This window comes from Phaseolus vulgaris, chromosome 10 (assembly GCF_000499845.2).
Source record: "Phaseolus vulgaris cultivar G19833 chromosome 10, P. vulgaris v2.0, whole genome shotgun sequence".
Lineage (NCBI taxonomy): Eukaryota > Viridiplantae > Streptophyta > Magnoliopsida > Fabales > Fabaceae > Phaseolus > Phaseolus vulgaris.
In genome coordinates this window covers 43,882,392-43,898,458 of record NC_023750.2, presented here as the reverse complement: position 1 = coordinate 43,898,458, position 16,067 = coordinate 43,882,392, and the positions used below count along the sequence as shown (strand labels likewise).

General features: G+C 32.8%; 2 protein-coding genes across 6 annotated transcripts; one reads left to right on the top strand and one right to left on the bottom strand.

Moving 5' to 3' along the window:
• Positions 1-1,438: 1,438 nt before the first annotated feature.
• LOC137818285 (factor of DNA methylation 1-like) lies at positions 1,439-6,547 on the bottom strand. Of its 3 annotated transcripts, none has more exons than XM_068621606.1 (8): positions 6,377-6,547; positions 4,802-5,691; positions 4,445-4,626; positions 3,903-3,992; positions 3,507-3,794; positions 2,547-2,762; positions 2,014-2,252; positions 1,439-1,625 (listed from the first exon to the last, which is right to left on the bottom strand). In XM_068621606.1, exons 1-7 carry the CDS (start codon positions 6,400-6,402, stop codon positions 2,022-2,024), a joined length of 1,923 nt encoding a protein of 640 aa, XP_068477707.1. In that variant the 5' UTR covers positions 6,403-6,547; the 3' UTR covers positions 1,439-1,625; positions 2,014-2,021. The 3 variants fall into 3 exon arrangements, with proteins under 3 accessions (XP_068477707.1, XP_068477709.1, XP_068477708.1); XM_068621608.1 differs by having other exon boundaries at positions 6,237-6,389; XM_068621607.1 differs by lacking the exon at positions 6,377-6,547 and adding an exon at positions 6,173-6,233.
• Positions 6,548-10,579: 4,032 nt separating this feature from the next.
• On the top strand, positions 10,580-15,799 carry LOC137819430 (aquaporin NIP6-1-like). Of its 3 annotated transcripts, none has more exons than XM_068623285.1 (6): positions 10,580-10,894; positions 11,153-11,402; positions 11,524-11,748; positions 12,145-12,339; positions 14,340-14,401; positions 15,334-15,799. In XM_068623285.1, the coding sequence occupies exons 2-6, from the start codon at positions 11,175-11,177 to the stop codon at positions 15,506-15,508; spliced, it is 885 nt and encodes a 294-aa protein (XP_068479386.1). In that variant the 5' UTR covers positions 10,580-10,894; positions 11,153-11,174; the 3' UTR covers positions 15,509-15,799. The 3 variants fall into 3 exon arrangements, with proteins under 3 accessions (XP_068479386.1, XP_068479383.1, XP_068479384.1); XM_068623282.1 differs by having other exon boundaries at positions 10,592-10,894; positions 15,329-15,799; XM_068623283.1 differs by lacking the exon at positions 10,580-10,894 and adding an exon at positions 10,938-11,040 and having other exon boundaries at positions 15,329-15,799.
• Positions 15,800-16,067: the final 268 nt, after the last annotated feature.

Sequence of the window (16,067 nt, the reverse complement as noted above, 5' to 3'; positions counted from 1 at the left end):
CCTTAGCTAATGACTCACCCTTTCATCTGTTTAGGATTTTGGGGCCAAATATCGTGGTTTGTTCATTTGGAAGGAATTATTTCTTTCTTGGGAAGTGGTTTCACCTAGGCCTGTTTTTTACTCTACATTTGTGACAATTCAAAGTGATAGCAAACATGCAGTTTATTGGGTTTGTAGGTGGGACATTCATGTTTGTTCAGCTTCCAGAGCATTGGCAGAAAATCTCAAGAGTGCTATGAAGGGCACTATATTCATTTTGGCAGGAAACATGTGCAACTTGTTCTTCTGAGAAACAAGATCTGGATATGAAATGGGTAATTTTGACCAATTAGTCTTGTGGTTAGCGTTTCTTTCTCAGTAGGAGACAGCGTGCGGTACTGTATTTCGTTGATTTTAAGCATTGTCAATCCATGTGTTCCTCTTATTTTTTGCGTTAGTCTGCTTTCTCTGTAGGATGTAGTGTCAACACAATACTAGAAGATTCATGCAATGATGCACTTTTCCCTGATGCAGTCTTATTTTTGTCGAAGTGGTTCTTAAGATAATCCAATAAGATAGTTGGAGGAATCATGTTTTTATCAGAGAAACTGAGATTGGAGGCATGAACATGAGATGAGGATCATCCAGTTATTTTACCAACAGTTTCATTTTGCTAACTGCACCAAATGCTCCTGTTCCTGACTGCCTAACAGCTACTTAAAAAAACCCTGTTTTGGTGATTCTTGTAAAGGATGTCACAAGGAATGAGATTGATTTTTTAGTTTTGTAAACGTCATTGAAAATAAAAAGGAGACTCTTTATTACATTGAAAGTATGAAAAATGAATGAAAGTAGAAAATGGTTTTTTTTTTTTTTCTCTCAATTTTTTCTGTAAAGAACTTTCAAATAATTGTAAACTATCTATTAATAGAGTAATAATGATTATCATTCCAGGATCTTGTTTAAATTTTTTAAAACGAGTTTAATGGTAAATTCAGTGATATGAATCAATTAGAAATTACCTTGGATGGTGTTATGAAAACATTGCACATTGCAAGTGCATATCATATTTTCACCTTGAAAATAAAACTTCCGTAAAAATAAATAAATCAAAGAAACATTTAAAATGAAAAGAATTTATCCGAATTTTCCAGAAGTGTTTAGTTTGGATGAATTTAAGGAAATTCAAAACACTAATACAAAGTAACGAATCCTCAATTAGTTTCAATTCAAGTGTCTATTTCACGTTTGGAAACTGATATGACTTAAAAAATAAGTGCAAGTTGAAAGGGATATTTATATAAACCAATCATCTCAACTTTCTTCTCTCCGTAATTTAAAAGAAAAAATATTAAACCTATTGAATTAAATCAAATTCAAAAGTGTTGTTGAAAATCAAACCCAGTCAAGGTAATTAAGCTAAAACTTCGTACTTCTTTTAGAAAACGCGGCAAGGCAATTGGCGGACACAAACTCATAAAATTGATTCATAGTTTTAAGTATTGAGGGAACTTTGTGAGATTACAGATGTTCAAATCCAATATTGATGCAAAGTTATCATATTTAACCGTTATGCCCAGAAGCTTCCTCATTCAACCCGTGCTATTTTCCATCTAGCCATTGATATATATCTGCATTTGTACTCCCTGCAAAGATTCAAGATACAAAATTCATTCAAATTTTAGATATATTAATAGCTAAACTGAAACATGCACATACCATAATTTCTTCTAACTGTGTTTTTAGAAAACTGGTATACTTAATTCTTAGCATTCATCACTACCTAGTTCTAAGATTATTCACAATAAAAGTGATGTTCAAAATAGCCAACTTTCTAGAAAAGCAAAAACCTACTGATGCAGTGATTGAATATAGAACAAGGTAACTCATTTATGTCAGAAACAATCAATCACTCCATAGATCCTTCACATACAAATTATTTATTCAGTAAGGCCGTCACAGGAATATAATGTTTGTTCATTAATCAGCCACACAAAATGCTCAACAAGGTTCAACTGAGTCGCAAACACTAACCTTTTTGGCTATCCTCTCTTGCGCTTATTTGGCTTGATACGATCCATAATATAAGTGATAACTTCTTTCAACGTAGCCTTTCTTTTTTCCTTGAAGTTCCATAGCTCCACAACAGTATACCCACCGCTTGCGTTGTATTCATTTATTTCTGTTAAGGCTGTTACCACAGCTGAATATATCTCATCTCCCCATTCCTGCTTGAGGCTTCGTAACTTGTCATCATTCTCGTCTATGCTATTCTGCACAAATGCAATCTCGTTATGTTTTCAGTATTATACTGTAGAAGTACTAACAATACAAGAAATATGAGGAGCTAAAAGAGTATTTCCACAACAGATTATCCAGGACTTTCTAACATATGCCAAGCCAAGTCCAAAATTTAAAGAATTATATAATGAATTAATTACTAGCAATTAAAGCGTATAAAGCAAATTTCTTCAATTTGTGAACAGAAAATTACGAGTAACTACATCAGCTAACCAGTTGAGGCAGAACTTCATTATGAACACAAAGCATGTCAAGGTGGTGCCTACCTCTGGGTTATTATCAACCACGACCACTTTAAATGGATGCCAAGCAGAATTCTTCACGTTTTCCTGCCACAAAGAGCAAAGCTCGACACCTTTGGTCCCATATTCTTCAGGAGAAAATCTTTCCTTGCATTTAGCGACAAAAACATTCTGATCAAGCTCTCCCATTCTCTTGAGCCCAATATTACTTCTAGGACCATTAAGCATATCCTCTAACCCCTAAAACATTAGAAGCAAAATAAACATTTAGTCTCTCCAATCTACTAAAGATTCAACAAAAGAATATCAAAATTCTTATTTCCCACCAATGGTGAAGAGAATATTCTCACAAACATGTTCACAGCTTAGCATGACAAGACACAGGAACAGAAGCAGTTGCTAGTTAAAGTGGTTAATTCAAGAATCAATGAAGAAAAATGTTAAAACTCGCACCTAAGTGAAAGATATAAATTGAAATTTGTTAACGTACACCCACTTGTTTCTTAGAAGTAGGTTAGCAAGTTATAGCCATGATTTTCTTCAAATAAACCTAAGGTGTAGGTTTCTAACGTACTGTTTGTAAAAATAAGGTAGGTACATAGCTATATGTATATATATGGGATTTGCTAACCGATATCAACGTATTATTTAGGGGTGTTTTAGCAAAGATATAACTACAGTCTTAAACTACATCAAGGGTAAAATACTCCTTTATAAAAAAATAAGTGAACATATGTTAGCAAGAAGTTCGTTAGCAGCTTACATCTTAGGTGTATTCAAAAAAATCATAAATCTGCTAATGTATACCTCCATATTTTCTTTGAGAGCTTCAGCTTTGGCAAGATATAACTATAATTTTCTTAAATTGCAAACAAAGCTATGGCTTTCTAAAATACTCCTAAAAAAGGTAGTGTATATTAGTAAATATCCACATATACCGAGACAGAGAGACTTTTATCAGAGAGAAAGTAAATGAGATCATACTTTTATTAATTCTTTGCGAGCTTCCTGCAGTTCATCATTACTCTGGCGCTCCTTCACAATGAGGGTTTGATTCATGGTCTCCACAGATTCCAAATTCTCTATTTTTTCTTGCAATTCATCATTCATTTCTTTTATCTTCTTCTGAACAGCTGTATCATCTTCATCTCCAAGATGCTTCATAACTTGCAATTTACCTTTTAGCTCTTCAATTTCCATTTCCAATTTCTGTTTCGCATCAAGCTGTTTTTCCAGCAGAAGTATCTTGTTATAGGCCTCCTCTTTCTCTCTCTGAAAAAATTGAAATTCACAACAATAGCACACATTCACATGCATAAGAATTAAGTGATAAATAAACTTTTCATAACCAAGACACTAAATAGTAAATAGAAAACAAGCCTTCTGCTCTTCAACAAGCCTTAAGACATTTTCATCCGCTATCTTCTGTTCTTTTGAAGCCAACAGGAGTGATTCATTCCTCAAATCTTTCTACAAAGACAAAGAGATTATGCAATGTAAGTATTTCTGAATTAAGCAATTTTTAAAATAATGACTTACTTACAAAGCAAATAGGATTTTGTAATTAAAATAAACAGAAAATTGCTTATTATAAAATAAGCAGATTAGACAAAGACAAAAAAAACTGAAATCTAATTATTTATAAAGAAAAGCACTTTTTTAAAATAAAAATAAGCACAAACAAACTCATCCTGGAAAAGAACATCATCAATGCTAATGTTTTCAAAGCCTATAATGACTTTAGGTTCCAATCTAAAGGGATAAAATCAACACAAATTACTTGGGTCAAATCAGTAGCAACCAATAATATCAGTAACAAACCAAAGACAAAAAATATGTAAAAAAGTTTTGAAGTGACAATGACAATGCTTGCTAAAATATATAATACACATTTACAGGAGAGAATGTAAAATATACATTACCTTCTTCTTGTCCTCTGCAAGTTTCTGCCTCTCTTGATCAGTTAGTACCTCTCTCTTGTTCAGATCTCTACTCCAAGAATCAAGCTTCCGCCTCTTATCATCCAATTCACTACTCAATTTTTCTTGCTCGTCCAAGATCCGCCGTACCTCGTTACGTGCTTTACGCTGCATATTCCTTGATTCTGGCAACAAAATGAAAAAATTATGTAGTATTATCAAGTTATTGGTTTTCTTCTACATTCATAATTGCACAAAAATGTATCTCATTATAGTAAAGATATATAGCCACATTAAGAAAACATGGATTATACATGCAAGAAGGTAAAAGCAGAAGCTACAAATCAAAAGTATATAAACCTTCTTCAAAAGCATTGTGAAGCTTATCTTTCTCCTCAAGCATCCTACTCAAGGACATAGTCCTCTCATTAAACTTAGACTGCATTTTATCAAGGTTTTCATTTGTTAACTCAATTTCTTTAGTTAGGTTTGTCACAATACTATTTCTGCTTTCAGATGCTTCTTGAACAATATCTGAAACTGTCCTCAACGTTCCTTTGTTGCGGAGGTATTCCCCTATTGGCCCTCCACAATTATAATCATCTTCTCGTGCAACCCATCCATAAATATTTGAGTCATCTAACTTCCTTGAGCTCCAATCCTTTTTACAATGACGTGCTGTTTCAAAAGACTTCTCAAATTCACTTGCATTTATGAAACCATTCCAGTCTTTGTTGAAGTCCATTACAGCTTGAGCTGTCATGTCACCATCTTTCATGAATATATGGAAATCATTTGGTCTGAATTGAGCAAATTCCTTCAACCAGTGTCTAGAATCAATGGATTTACCCTTTATGTTAACAATTATGCCTGTCCAGGGCCAAACATAATAAAGATCTTCTTGCTGTGAAGGTTGATTAACAGCTTGGGGTAAAGCTGGGTTCTGGATCGGCTCTGCTTCACTAGCTAGATCAGTCTCCAAATACTTTGCTAGAGCAAGGTGGTTTGCCTTTTGTTTTGCACTTCTGTTAGCAGAACCCTTACCAACTCCAGATGCATGTTGCAATAAATCCTTATATTTGTAGTCTTGTTTTTTCTTCCCTGCACAGTAAGGGCATCTAAGAGTTCCATTCAAATTTTTAACCTTGTATTTTCCAGCCCTTAACAGTTCATATGGTTTCTCTGAGTAGTCATAAATCTCAGATTCACTTATATCTGAATCTTCTTCGGAGCTGTAGTCCATAGAAGTTCTGCATACAAATGCCAAAAATCAGTTCAGGAAAAAGGGCAGCCTAAAATTTGGTCTAGAAAATTTTCAGAAAGCATCATCAAAGCCAAAAACTTGAATAAGAAACTTAGGAAATGTTCAAACACGTCCTTCCAGTCTCATAAGTGATTAACTCGAGAAAAACTTCATACATTACAGCGATTGTACTCTGACTATCCTATTTCATCTGAATATTAGGTGCGCAAGCTATCGTGTACAACTTCACGAATCACAGTTTGGATTGTCGATTAGCTAAGTTAATCAGACGTTTATTGAGTTACTAACATTTTTCTCGAAATATCACAAAATCCGATTCGGATTCCAAAAGATATTATCTAGGGTAGATCCTCGAACAAAGATTCTCCTAATACATGCAAAAAAAAATCGAAAAAACCGAAAACAAACACGAAATTCGACAAATCATTTGTAGAATTTGATCATTTCTAACGCAAACAGAGCTCAACTGCATCATCATGAATCCAAGGAAGAACACTTTGAAGAACGTAGAGAAAAATAAATTAAACTTACAGTGAGGAGAGTGAAACGAGCACAGTGAGTGAAATGTGAAAGAATCAGAAAGTAAGAAGGAAAATTGGTTGCCCTAGTAATGAGGGGCAGTAAGAAAGTTAAACGTCAAAAAATTAACTGAATTTTTGAGAAATTATCACCTGTGTTGGCGCTGTATAGGTTCCATGAGGACCCTTCTTTTGTTATTGGTTTGTGGCTAACGTAAGTCAATGTGGAGACGCAATCGTACGCTAGTGATTGGTTTGATGATGATCTATAGAGGAGTGATTTGTGGACGCTGCTGTGTGTGATTACTACGTTAGTACTGAGCAAGATTCAGCAAAAGTGGAAATTCACGTGCTTATGTGCCAATTTATTCTTCACCTCCATAATTTCTTCGCGCAACTGTATAAATATTTTTTATTTTTTATTTTCAAATTTTACCTTTTCATAAAAGAAGCACAGTTTTGTTTTTTTTTTCATTTTTAAATTTTTGAATATAGAAAATACCTTTCGATTTCTAGAATTTGAAATATTTTAAATTTTGTGATTGAAAGTTATTTTCGACGAGTGTTTACATTTCTGCGGTTAAGTTTTGGATGATGGGATTTTTGGTGCATGGAGAAAGCGCAGAAGAAAAGAGATAGAGGGTGTTGTAGGTTTTTTTTTTATTAAGGATCAAATAGTATTTCACCACTCCATGGAGGTGCAGAAAAATATATGAAGGTGCAAGAAGAAGTTCTTGACTATGGAATGTGAATGGGCAAATTGGGCTTATTTTTTTGGGCAATTTCTCCTGCACCATATCATTTTTTATGTGCATCCAACACAACTTCTTAAACCCAACTTTGCCCTTGTCTTCTTTCTTTTGAAAAAAGCTTCATAGGCGAACCAGGTTTGAGAGCAGTTACCATGTGATGCATGACTACCTCAGAACTTAGATTGTGTATGTTCAACTCTATCTTGCCAAACATTTTCATAAAAGTTCGTAATGACTGTCTTTTCTTACTGAATATTAACCAAGGCGATGGACGTGAGGTGATGGGGGCGACTTGTAGCAAATTGTGCACAAAACTTCCTGACCAAAGTGTCAAAACAGTCAATAGAGTGCATTGGTAATTGAGTAAACCAACTCAAAGCAGCTCCCTTGAGGGAGGTTGGAAATACTCGGCATAACAGTGCATCTTCAACGGTATATAATCTGACTTGTGTTACATACGCATCTACATGCTCATCAGGATCAGTTGTTCCATCATACTTGTCAAGAGCTGGATTCTTCCAGGTACTCGGCAAGGGCACTTCCATAATGGACTCCACAAAAGGACTTCATCGCGGGACCTCTTCTTCATTCTTCTTCTTTAAAACATCCATCTCCTTCCTCATTTGCAAAATCATTGCCATGGGATCTGGTTGGTTGGTCTCTCCTACATGCACATTCCTCTCATTTCCTGTCATGTTTCTTGTTGTTACCATGTGGTCACTCTAAAGGGGTTTCTTCCTGGCCCCACGGTGGGCACAAAAAATGTTCTTATAAGGTCAGGTACCTATCAGAATGACTCTTGTAGCTTCCGTCTTCTCGTCCTTGCAGCTCTTGTATTCGGTGACTCTGTCTGGCAAGTCTTCCAAGAATGGCAAGGTGGGGTACCTGCGAAGGTGCTCCGACGCTCAAGTCAGTACGGGTATAATATGTAGGTATGCTAGGGATTAGAAGATTACCTTTGGCACAGGGTCCCTCATGATATTTATAGCCTTGTGTTGGGCTTCAGCTGTTATGGGCCTTCTTTTGGGCCCAGACGAAGGTCCATTTGTGCTTTAATCATGGTTTATGGTTAAACTGACTTAATTATGATTAATCGCGGTTTATCATTTGCTTCCATGTTCCTTCGGTCTTATCGACATTCGGCCTTCCGGTAGTACACTCTTCAATTTCCATTTCCAATTTTTGTTTCGCATCAAGCTGTTTTTCCATCAGAAGTATCTTGTTATAGGCCTCCTCTTTCTCTCTCTGGAAAATTTGAAATTCCCAACAATAGCACACATTCACATGCAATTAATTTTTTAACTTTGTTACTGCCCCCTCATTATTACCATTAGGGCTATCAATTTTCTTTCTTACTTTCTGGCTTTCAAATTTTATTGTGCTCATCGTTTCACTTTCCCCAATTGTAAGATAATCTTTTTTTCTCTACCAATTTTGTTCTTCAAAGTGTTCTTTTTCTTTCTTACTTTCACATTTTACTGTGCTCATCGTTCCACTCCCCCCTGTGTCTGAAAGTGATTACCCTTGTGTCATCGTACTTCAAAGTGTTCTTCCCTGAACTGATGATGTTGTTGAGCTCTTTTGTGCTAGAAATTATCAAATTCTACGTATGAACACAATTAAATGTGAAAGTAGCAAAAAGTAAGAAAGAAAATTGATAGCCCTAGTATTGCTAAGAGGGGCAATAACAACGTTAAAAAATTAACTGGATTTTTTAGAAATTATCACTTGTGTTGACGCTATTGTGTGTGATTACTACATTTGTACTGAGAAATGTGAGCAAAAGTGGAAATTCACGTGCTTATGGGCCAATTTATTCTTCACCTCCATAATTTTTTCGTGCAACTCTATAAAACAAATTATTTTTTCATAAAAGAAACACAATATTTTTTTAAAAAATAAAAAATACATTTCAAATTTTAGAATTTGAAATATTTTAAATTTGATATTAGGTATTTTTCAATCTATAAAATATAGTTCAAACTTTAGAATTTGAAATATCTTTCTATTCTAAATTTAGAGTTTCGAAAGTATTTTCGAAATAGAAAAAAAAATTATTTTTGAATTTAAATTTTTTTGAAAACAAAATGTACTTCAAATTTTAGAATTCAAAATGTTTTTTAGAATTCTAGACCTGAGTTTTCAATATCTTCAACTAAATGTGCTATGTACCTTTACGAAATAACCTCCACGTGTAATATTTCATGATTTGGATGATGGGATTTTTGGTGCATAGAGATCGAGAATGTTGAAGGTTTTTTTCTTATTAAGGATCAAATGGTAATTTTACCACTCCATGGAGGTGAAAAACAATATGAAGGTGCAAGAAGAAGCTCTTGACTAAGGAATGTGAATAGGCAAATTGGGCTCATCTTTTTGGACAGAAAACGGGCTGGCCTGAGCCCGCGACAGATTTATGTTTTTATAATAAAAGATTGCAGATAATTAATTTAATATTATATATGTTGTTAACTTGTTAATGTCCATTTTAAGCTGAGTGTTATAGCATTTTGAGTTTTATTTTAATTTCTAGCCTTTGTTTATTCTTATGATAATTGGTACAGTTTAATTTTTTTGTTATATATTATACTTTACTATTTTTTATCTGTTTATTTTTATTTTTTGTGTAAAAAAAGATTTTGTCTACTTTTAATTTTTGTAAAAAATATTAGTTAGTTTTATTTTTTTTTCATATTAAACTGTGTTTTCTTCTTAATATTTACTATATAAATATATATATATATAGTTAAGATAACAAAACAAATTTAAAATAAGATAATTAGATTTTTAAGTATGTAAATTTGATTTGGTCTACTTTCCATACTTTTTTGTTTTTTCTTTATTTTTAATAATTTTTTTTATGATGGCAAATGATGGTGTTAGTTGAAATGTGCTAAGATGTCATAAAAGTTTTATAAAAAAAACATGTAACTTTGATTAAGTAATATATGTCTATATTTAATATAAGAAAGTTAATCATGTGTAGAAAGAAAGAAGCATTCCACTGTTCCTTTTCCACAAGGGTAAGTATGATTTGATGTTTACTTAACAAATACTATTCAAACATTAAGAATCTATCATTTCTAGATTGATTGACTCTTCTACAGTAACAGCACAATAAGCATAATGCAAAATTTTGAGTTTGTCATCATCTCCAAAAACAAGTAGCAAGGGCATTTTCATCATCCATTTTCTTTCTGCTGCTTTTCTCAACTGCTTCTTTCTGTCATCAATGTCTTCTGATATAGGTCTTTTAATGTAAGGGAATAACCCTTTTAAGAGACATAGGTTAAATTTGGAAAATATATATATACATATATATAACTTCAGTGACTTCAAATTTTTGTTTGCTATTTTGCCATGAATCAAAACCTTTCACAAGATTTACTCATGAACACAAGGGCAAAAGTGTGTTTTCTTTTTACCTAGCTATTGGATGCTCCACAACAACAGTACCTCCAATCACATGTGTTAAAGGTGGTGTTATGGTACAGACAAGAAACATTGCTGAGGGTTTGAATTTGATTTCTGATGATTGGTGAGACAAGTGCATCTGTGGCAGTGCAGGAAGGTGCAGTGAAAAGGAATGGCCAAGAAGAAATGGCAATGGAATAGAAAATAGAGAAATAGCTAATGCACATTCAGTGGTACATATTGATTGATGTCTGACGTTTAGGGCTCTCTCCTAAATCCCATACAGAAGGTGCCCTGCACTGATCCTACCATCCACCTCCATAACCAACACTTACCTGGCATTTTCCTCTGTACCTGCCACAGTTTCAACCACTCCTGTCTTTTCCCTTTCTTTCCATTTCGATTCTCTGGTCAACTACACTCCTCCTATATAATACGTCTCTCACACTCTTTCTTTGCAGCCTCACACCTCAATCTAAAGACAAAACTAACACAACTCTCGAGGGTATCTTTCTCTCCCTCCCCCCATTTTCTAACCATATTCTTCTTTCTTTTTTTCTTGTCTTATCTATCTACTCTACAAGTATTAGCCTCTTTTTCTTATTTTTCACTGGTGTTTTTATTATGTGGTTTGCATGTATATGATTTAAGGTTGGTTTTGAGTGTTAGTTTTATCCTACTTATTTGGCTGGATGTTCACTTTGTTCTTAATTTTGTGTTTAGAAATGAGTTAAAAATTAATCTACACTGCACTTTGTTTCAGCTACTTTACATAGAGAGAGGAAATGGATAGCGAGGAAGTCCCTTCAGCACCTTCAACACCTGCAACACCAGGGACTCCAGGGCTCCCTCTGTTTGGTGGCCTTAGGTTTGAGAAACCAAATATTGTTAGGAAATCATCCTTCCTCAGAAGCTGCAAATGCTTCAGTGTTGAAGAATGGACCTTGGAAGATGGAGCCATGCCTAGAGCCTCTTGCTCTTTACCAGCCCCTCCCATCCCTCTAGCAAAAAAGGTACATATATAGTAACAACAACATCAAAATTGCACTAAGCTGAGTTCTTTTTTCTGATAATGAGGACCCTTTTTCCTTGTATGTTGATTCGTGTTGTTGGGTTGATTCCAAATGAAACCAGGTTGGAGCTGAGTTTATAGGCACGTTCATTCTGATGTTTGCTGCTATAGGCACTGCTATTGTGAACCAAAAGACTCATGGGTCAGAGACTCTAGTTGGATGTGCTGCAGCAAATGGACTCGCTGTCATGATCATCATTTTCTCCACTGGTCACATCTCTGGGGCTCATCTCAACCCCGCTGTCACCATTTCCTTCGCTGCATTAAAGCACTTTCCCTGGAAGAATGTAACTAAAAATTAACCCTTAATCTCCCTTTATTTGTTCCAACACTTTTCTTATCAGCAACAAACAATTAAATCAAATTGGTAAACTTAGTAAGTGGTCCAACTCTCATATAAATCAAAAGAGTTCAAACAGTATCTTTTCACAAAGACATCAACTACATATCAAGAGTTCTAATCACCATTCTTTATAGTAACCTTAAATTAATTACATACATAACAAGAGTTCTAGAAACCAGTCAAAAAAAAGGAGAAACTCAGTATACATTCTTGGTATTTGGTGCTGCCCTAGTATCAGAATACTGCAAACAGAACTCTATTGTTCATTAAAAACATCAAGAAACTGCAACTAAGTTTTGTATGTTTGTTCTTTTTCTTGCTCTGATCTTGATTTTTGCAGGTGCCGGTGTATATTGGTACACAAATTTTGGCATCAGTGAGTGCTGCATTTGCTGTGAAGGCGGTTTTTAATCCCTTCATGAGCGGTGGAGTGACGGTCCCTTCTGTGGGATATGGGCAAGCTTTCGCCACAGAGTTCATTGTCAGCTTTATTCTCATGTTCGTGGTCACTGCAGTTGCCACCGACACAAGAGCTGTGAGTATCTTATTCTATTAACCACTTAGTCTGATAAGTAACTAAACCGAATCAGCTCAACAAGTATATGAAAACGATGTTTTGAGATCGACAAACCTTCATTAATTACGTCAAATGGAAGAGATAAACTCCATAAAAGGTTTTTGTCTGTTTCTATATTATTTAGTAATTGTTAGGGCATGTTTTCAATCTTAAAAGGGACACAGAACATGGTATATTATGAAAACATTTTCACGTTGTCTCCCCCTAGCTAGATCCATGAAGCTCATCGTGCATGTACCATATAAAACAAAACAAAACTGAACATCTCGATATTGTCAAGAGAAGAGTTTCTTTTATAGACTAAGGTATCACTCACTTTACTACACTTTTTTGTCCTCTTTTCTTTGTCTCTTTCTTGCAAAGAAAATTTACTGTGTAAAATTGAACACTGAGAACAAATATTTTTGTCAGAATATTGCATGCATATATCGCATGACCTTTTTCTTTCGCAGTAACTTGGCCTCTTAATTTGGTGGTATAAATAATTTTTTTTAAAGATTATTCAAAACTTATTTTGTGTATTGCATGCTGCTGGATTAATTGGTCGGATAACTGTTTGTTAAATTAAATTATCTCGAATGAATTTGTGTATATATGTATGATTTTTGCAGCTTCATGTTTCTACGACTATGCTATAAGTAAAAACAAAATTATTGATTTCTAAATTAATTTTTATTATTGATAAATAGTTTTAGAAAATGTATATAATTAGCTATCAAAGTTTTCATTATTAAATTTATAATCTAAATATTTGGCAGTTAAAACATCGATACCTAACTATATATCAATTTAAAAATTATTTATTAATAATAAAAATTAATAACTTTTCAATTTTTAAAATAATATATATTTTAGTTAATATAATAATTAATTATTTTTAGTCTTTAAAATTGTTTTCCTTTTGATTTTCTAGTAATGACGTTTTCTTGTAGTATATTAGCACAATTAAAAAATTATTTTTAGTGGACTATTTTAATGATGATAAAAAAACTAATGACTTTTTGTTGATGTTTAAAGATCATTTGAAAGATTTATATTCTATAAGAAAATGTAATCACATGGAGATCTAATATGTGATTTATTATTTTTTTGCTGATTTGAAACATCATTACCCAATAAATACTATTTTTTTAGAATACCAATAAAGGATTTTTTAGGCGCTAAAAGACTTAAACAAGTTAATTATAAGCTTTGTAATCACACACACACATATATATATATATATATATATATATATATAATTGAAAGGACTGGTTCTGAAATTAACAAATAAATTAATCCTTTTATTAATAGTGACTAAAAACAAATTAAATAAAAAAAATTATTCATTGATATGTAAAACCCTTAATATTTGAAGTCAAATGTGTTAATTTTCATATTCTTGCCCACAATACACATATTTACAACAAATAGCTAAGTTTCCACTTCAATGGTTGAGCCAAACGTTGTTTCAATGCTGTAAAAAGAAATAGAGACAAACTCCAAGGAGGTTTTTTTATAGGTAAATTCCATTTTCTTGGTTCCACTTAAACCAAATTCCATAAAATGCAATGAGTACCATATATAGTAACAAAACATGAGATATTATTAATGGAAAATAAATATATTAGCAGCTTTTGTTCATTTTCTACCACTACATGTCAAAACATCAATACTTACATTTTTTGTAGTGAGATATACCATGTTTAACAACATTAGGGTTTTAGAATCTTGCTAGTTACACCAATAAAAAAATATATGCATGATTAGTTGAAGCAACACTGAATACAGTATACATATATCAGTAGCTATATATCTGATATATGTATAAAGCATATATATATATATAAGTAGTTATATATCTACTGATATATGTATAAGGTTGAGATACTTCTGAAATGTTTTTTAATTTATTAATTTTTTAGTGATAAAAAAAATAGAAGTGATATATATTATGATGTGTTAATATTATGGTGCAGGTGGGAGAGCTTGCAGGAATAGCAGTGGGAGCCACAGTTATGCTCAACATACTTATAGCCGGGTATATGTCCCAACTTGTTATTCAAATACACTACTACCACTAAAACCCTATTAACAATTACTAAAATCTTATTTTGAGAACTTTAAGTAAAAGATATGAGTTTATAATTATTTTTTCTTTTCAAATGGGATGTACATTTTGATAAAAAGAATACTTTTTTTGAATTGTAATCTGATACAGAATTGTCAACATATCAACATCGTCGGATAGGTTTCTTAAACAAAACATAGTAAGAAGCACGTGAGTCACTAGCTACGAAAAAATTATCAAATTACAATTAACTTTATAAACTAAAATAATTAGTTATTATTGGATTAGATTAGAGATTATTTTAAAGGTTAAAAAAATTATTAGTATCTAAAATAATTTCTATTACTAATAGTTTTTAAATTGATATCTAACCATTAACTACCAATGTTTTAACTACTAATATCTTAGATTCTAAATTAGAGACTAATTGAGACGAATCTAGAATCTAAAATATTAGTAGCTAAAACCTTGGTAGCTAATTTAGATATCAATTTATAAACAATTTTATATTTTTTATTAATAATAGAAACTACTTTAGATATGAATAATTTTTTAGTCTCTAAAATAGGATCTAATTTGGTTAATACAATGATTAATTTTATTTTTCTTAATATCCAAGTATCTAGTACGTGTTGTGATGGTTATAATTATTCTTGGCATATATAGTCCAATCTTTTGAGAAGTAGGGGTTGTGAGAAGGTTGAATGAAAGTAGAATCTGTTCTTAAGTATAGATAAGAAGGAATGGAATAGTGTGCGAGAGTGTGAAAAAGAGGAAGTGATAGGTGAAAAATATTCGTTGATATAATAATAATAATAATAATAATAATAATAATAATAATAATATTGGTTAATTATATTAATATTATTCATGTATAATTATGGTGACTAATTAAAGGCCAGCCACTGGAAGTTCAATGAACCCTGTAAGAACATTGGGTCCTGCCATTGCTGCAAACAACTACAAGGGCATATGGGTCTATCTCATTGCTCCCATATTTGGGACTCTGTGTGGGGCAGGGGCCTACACTATGGTCAAGTTGCCCCAAGAAGAGGCTACAAAACCTCCCATTGTTGAAAGCTTCGGAAGGTGATGAACCATTCATTCATTTCATGCACCTTCTGGGAAGAAGAACAATATTATTATGAATGTTGCAGGGAAAAAGCATGCAGAATTCAGCACTGGTTTGGTTATATATATAGAATAGATAGATACATGGATCTATATATGTTCAGATGCATCAATGTGTTGTGTAAAACTAATATCCATGGACAGAACAAATCAATGTTGGTTTGTTCATGCACGTACCATGCATTCTGCTGTAGCTGCTGCTGTTTTGCTTTAATAAATGCACCACTATTTTTCTCATGACACCAGTTTTTTTTATAAAGTTTTCGTCTGTCATGCAACTTTAGGTATGTTATTTGTCCTATATATGGAAAATAAATATTATTAAAAATAAAATAAAAAATATATAAATATTATATCAAAATCCATATTTTTTATTTTTTTTATCACCAATAACAAATAAATAAATGCGAACTACTTCAGGGATGGATTAAACCTTATACAAGATATACAGTAACCAACATTTAACAAAAACCACAAAACCAACAAACAAAAACACTAACCAAAC

Coding starts and splice junctions, on each gene's coding strand:
- LOC137818285 (XM_068621606.1), bottom strand. CDS start 6,402: ATGGAACCTATACAGCGCCAACACAG. Junction 5,692..6,376: donor CCTATACAGCGCCAACACAG/GTGATAATTTCT, acceptor ATTTGTATGCAG/AACTTCTATGGACTACAGCT. Junction 3,993..4,444: donor TTGCAGAGGACAAGAAGAAG/GTAATGTATATT, acceptor TTGTCTTTGTAG/AAAGATTTGAGGAATGAATC.
- LOC137819430 (XM_068623282.1), top strand. CDS start 11,175: ATGGATAGCGAGGAAGTCCCTTCAGCACCTTCAACACCTGCAACACCA. Junction 11,403..11,523: donor CCATCCCTCTAGCAAAAAAG/GTACATATATAG, acceptor AAATGAAACCAG/GTTGGAGCTGAGTTTATAGG. Junction 12,340..14,339: donor TTGCCACCGACACAAGAGCT/GTGAGTATCTTA, acceptor ATTATGGTGCAG/GTGGGAGAGCTTGCAGGAAT.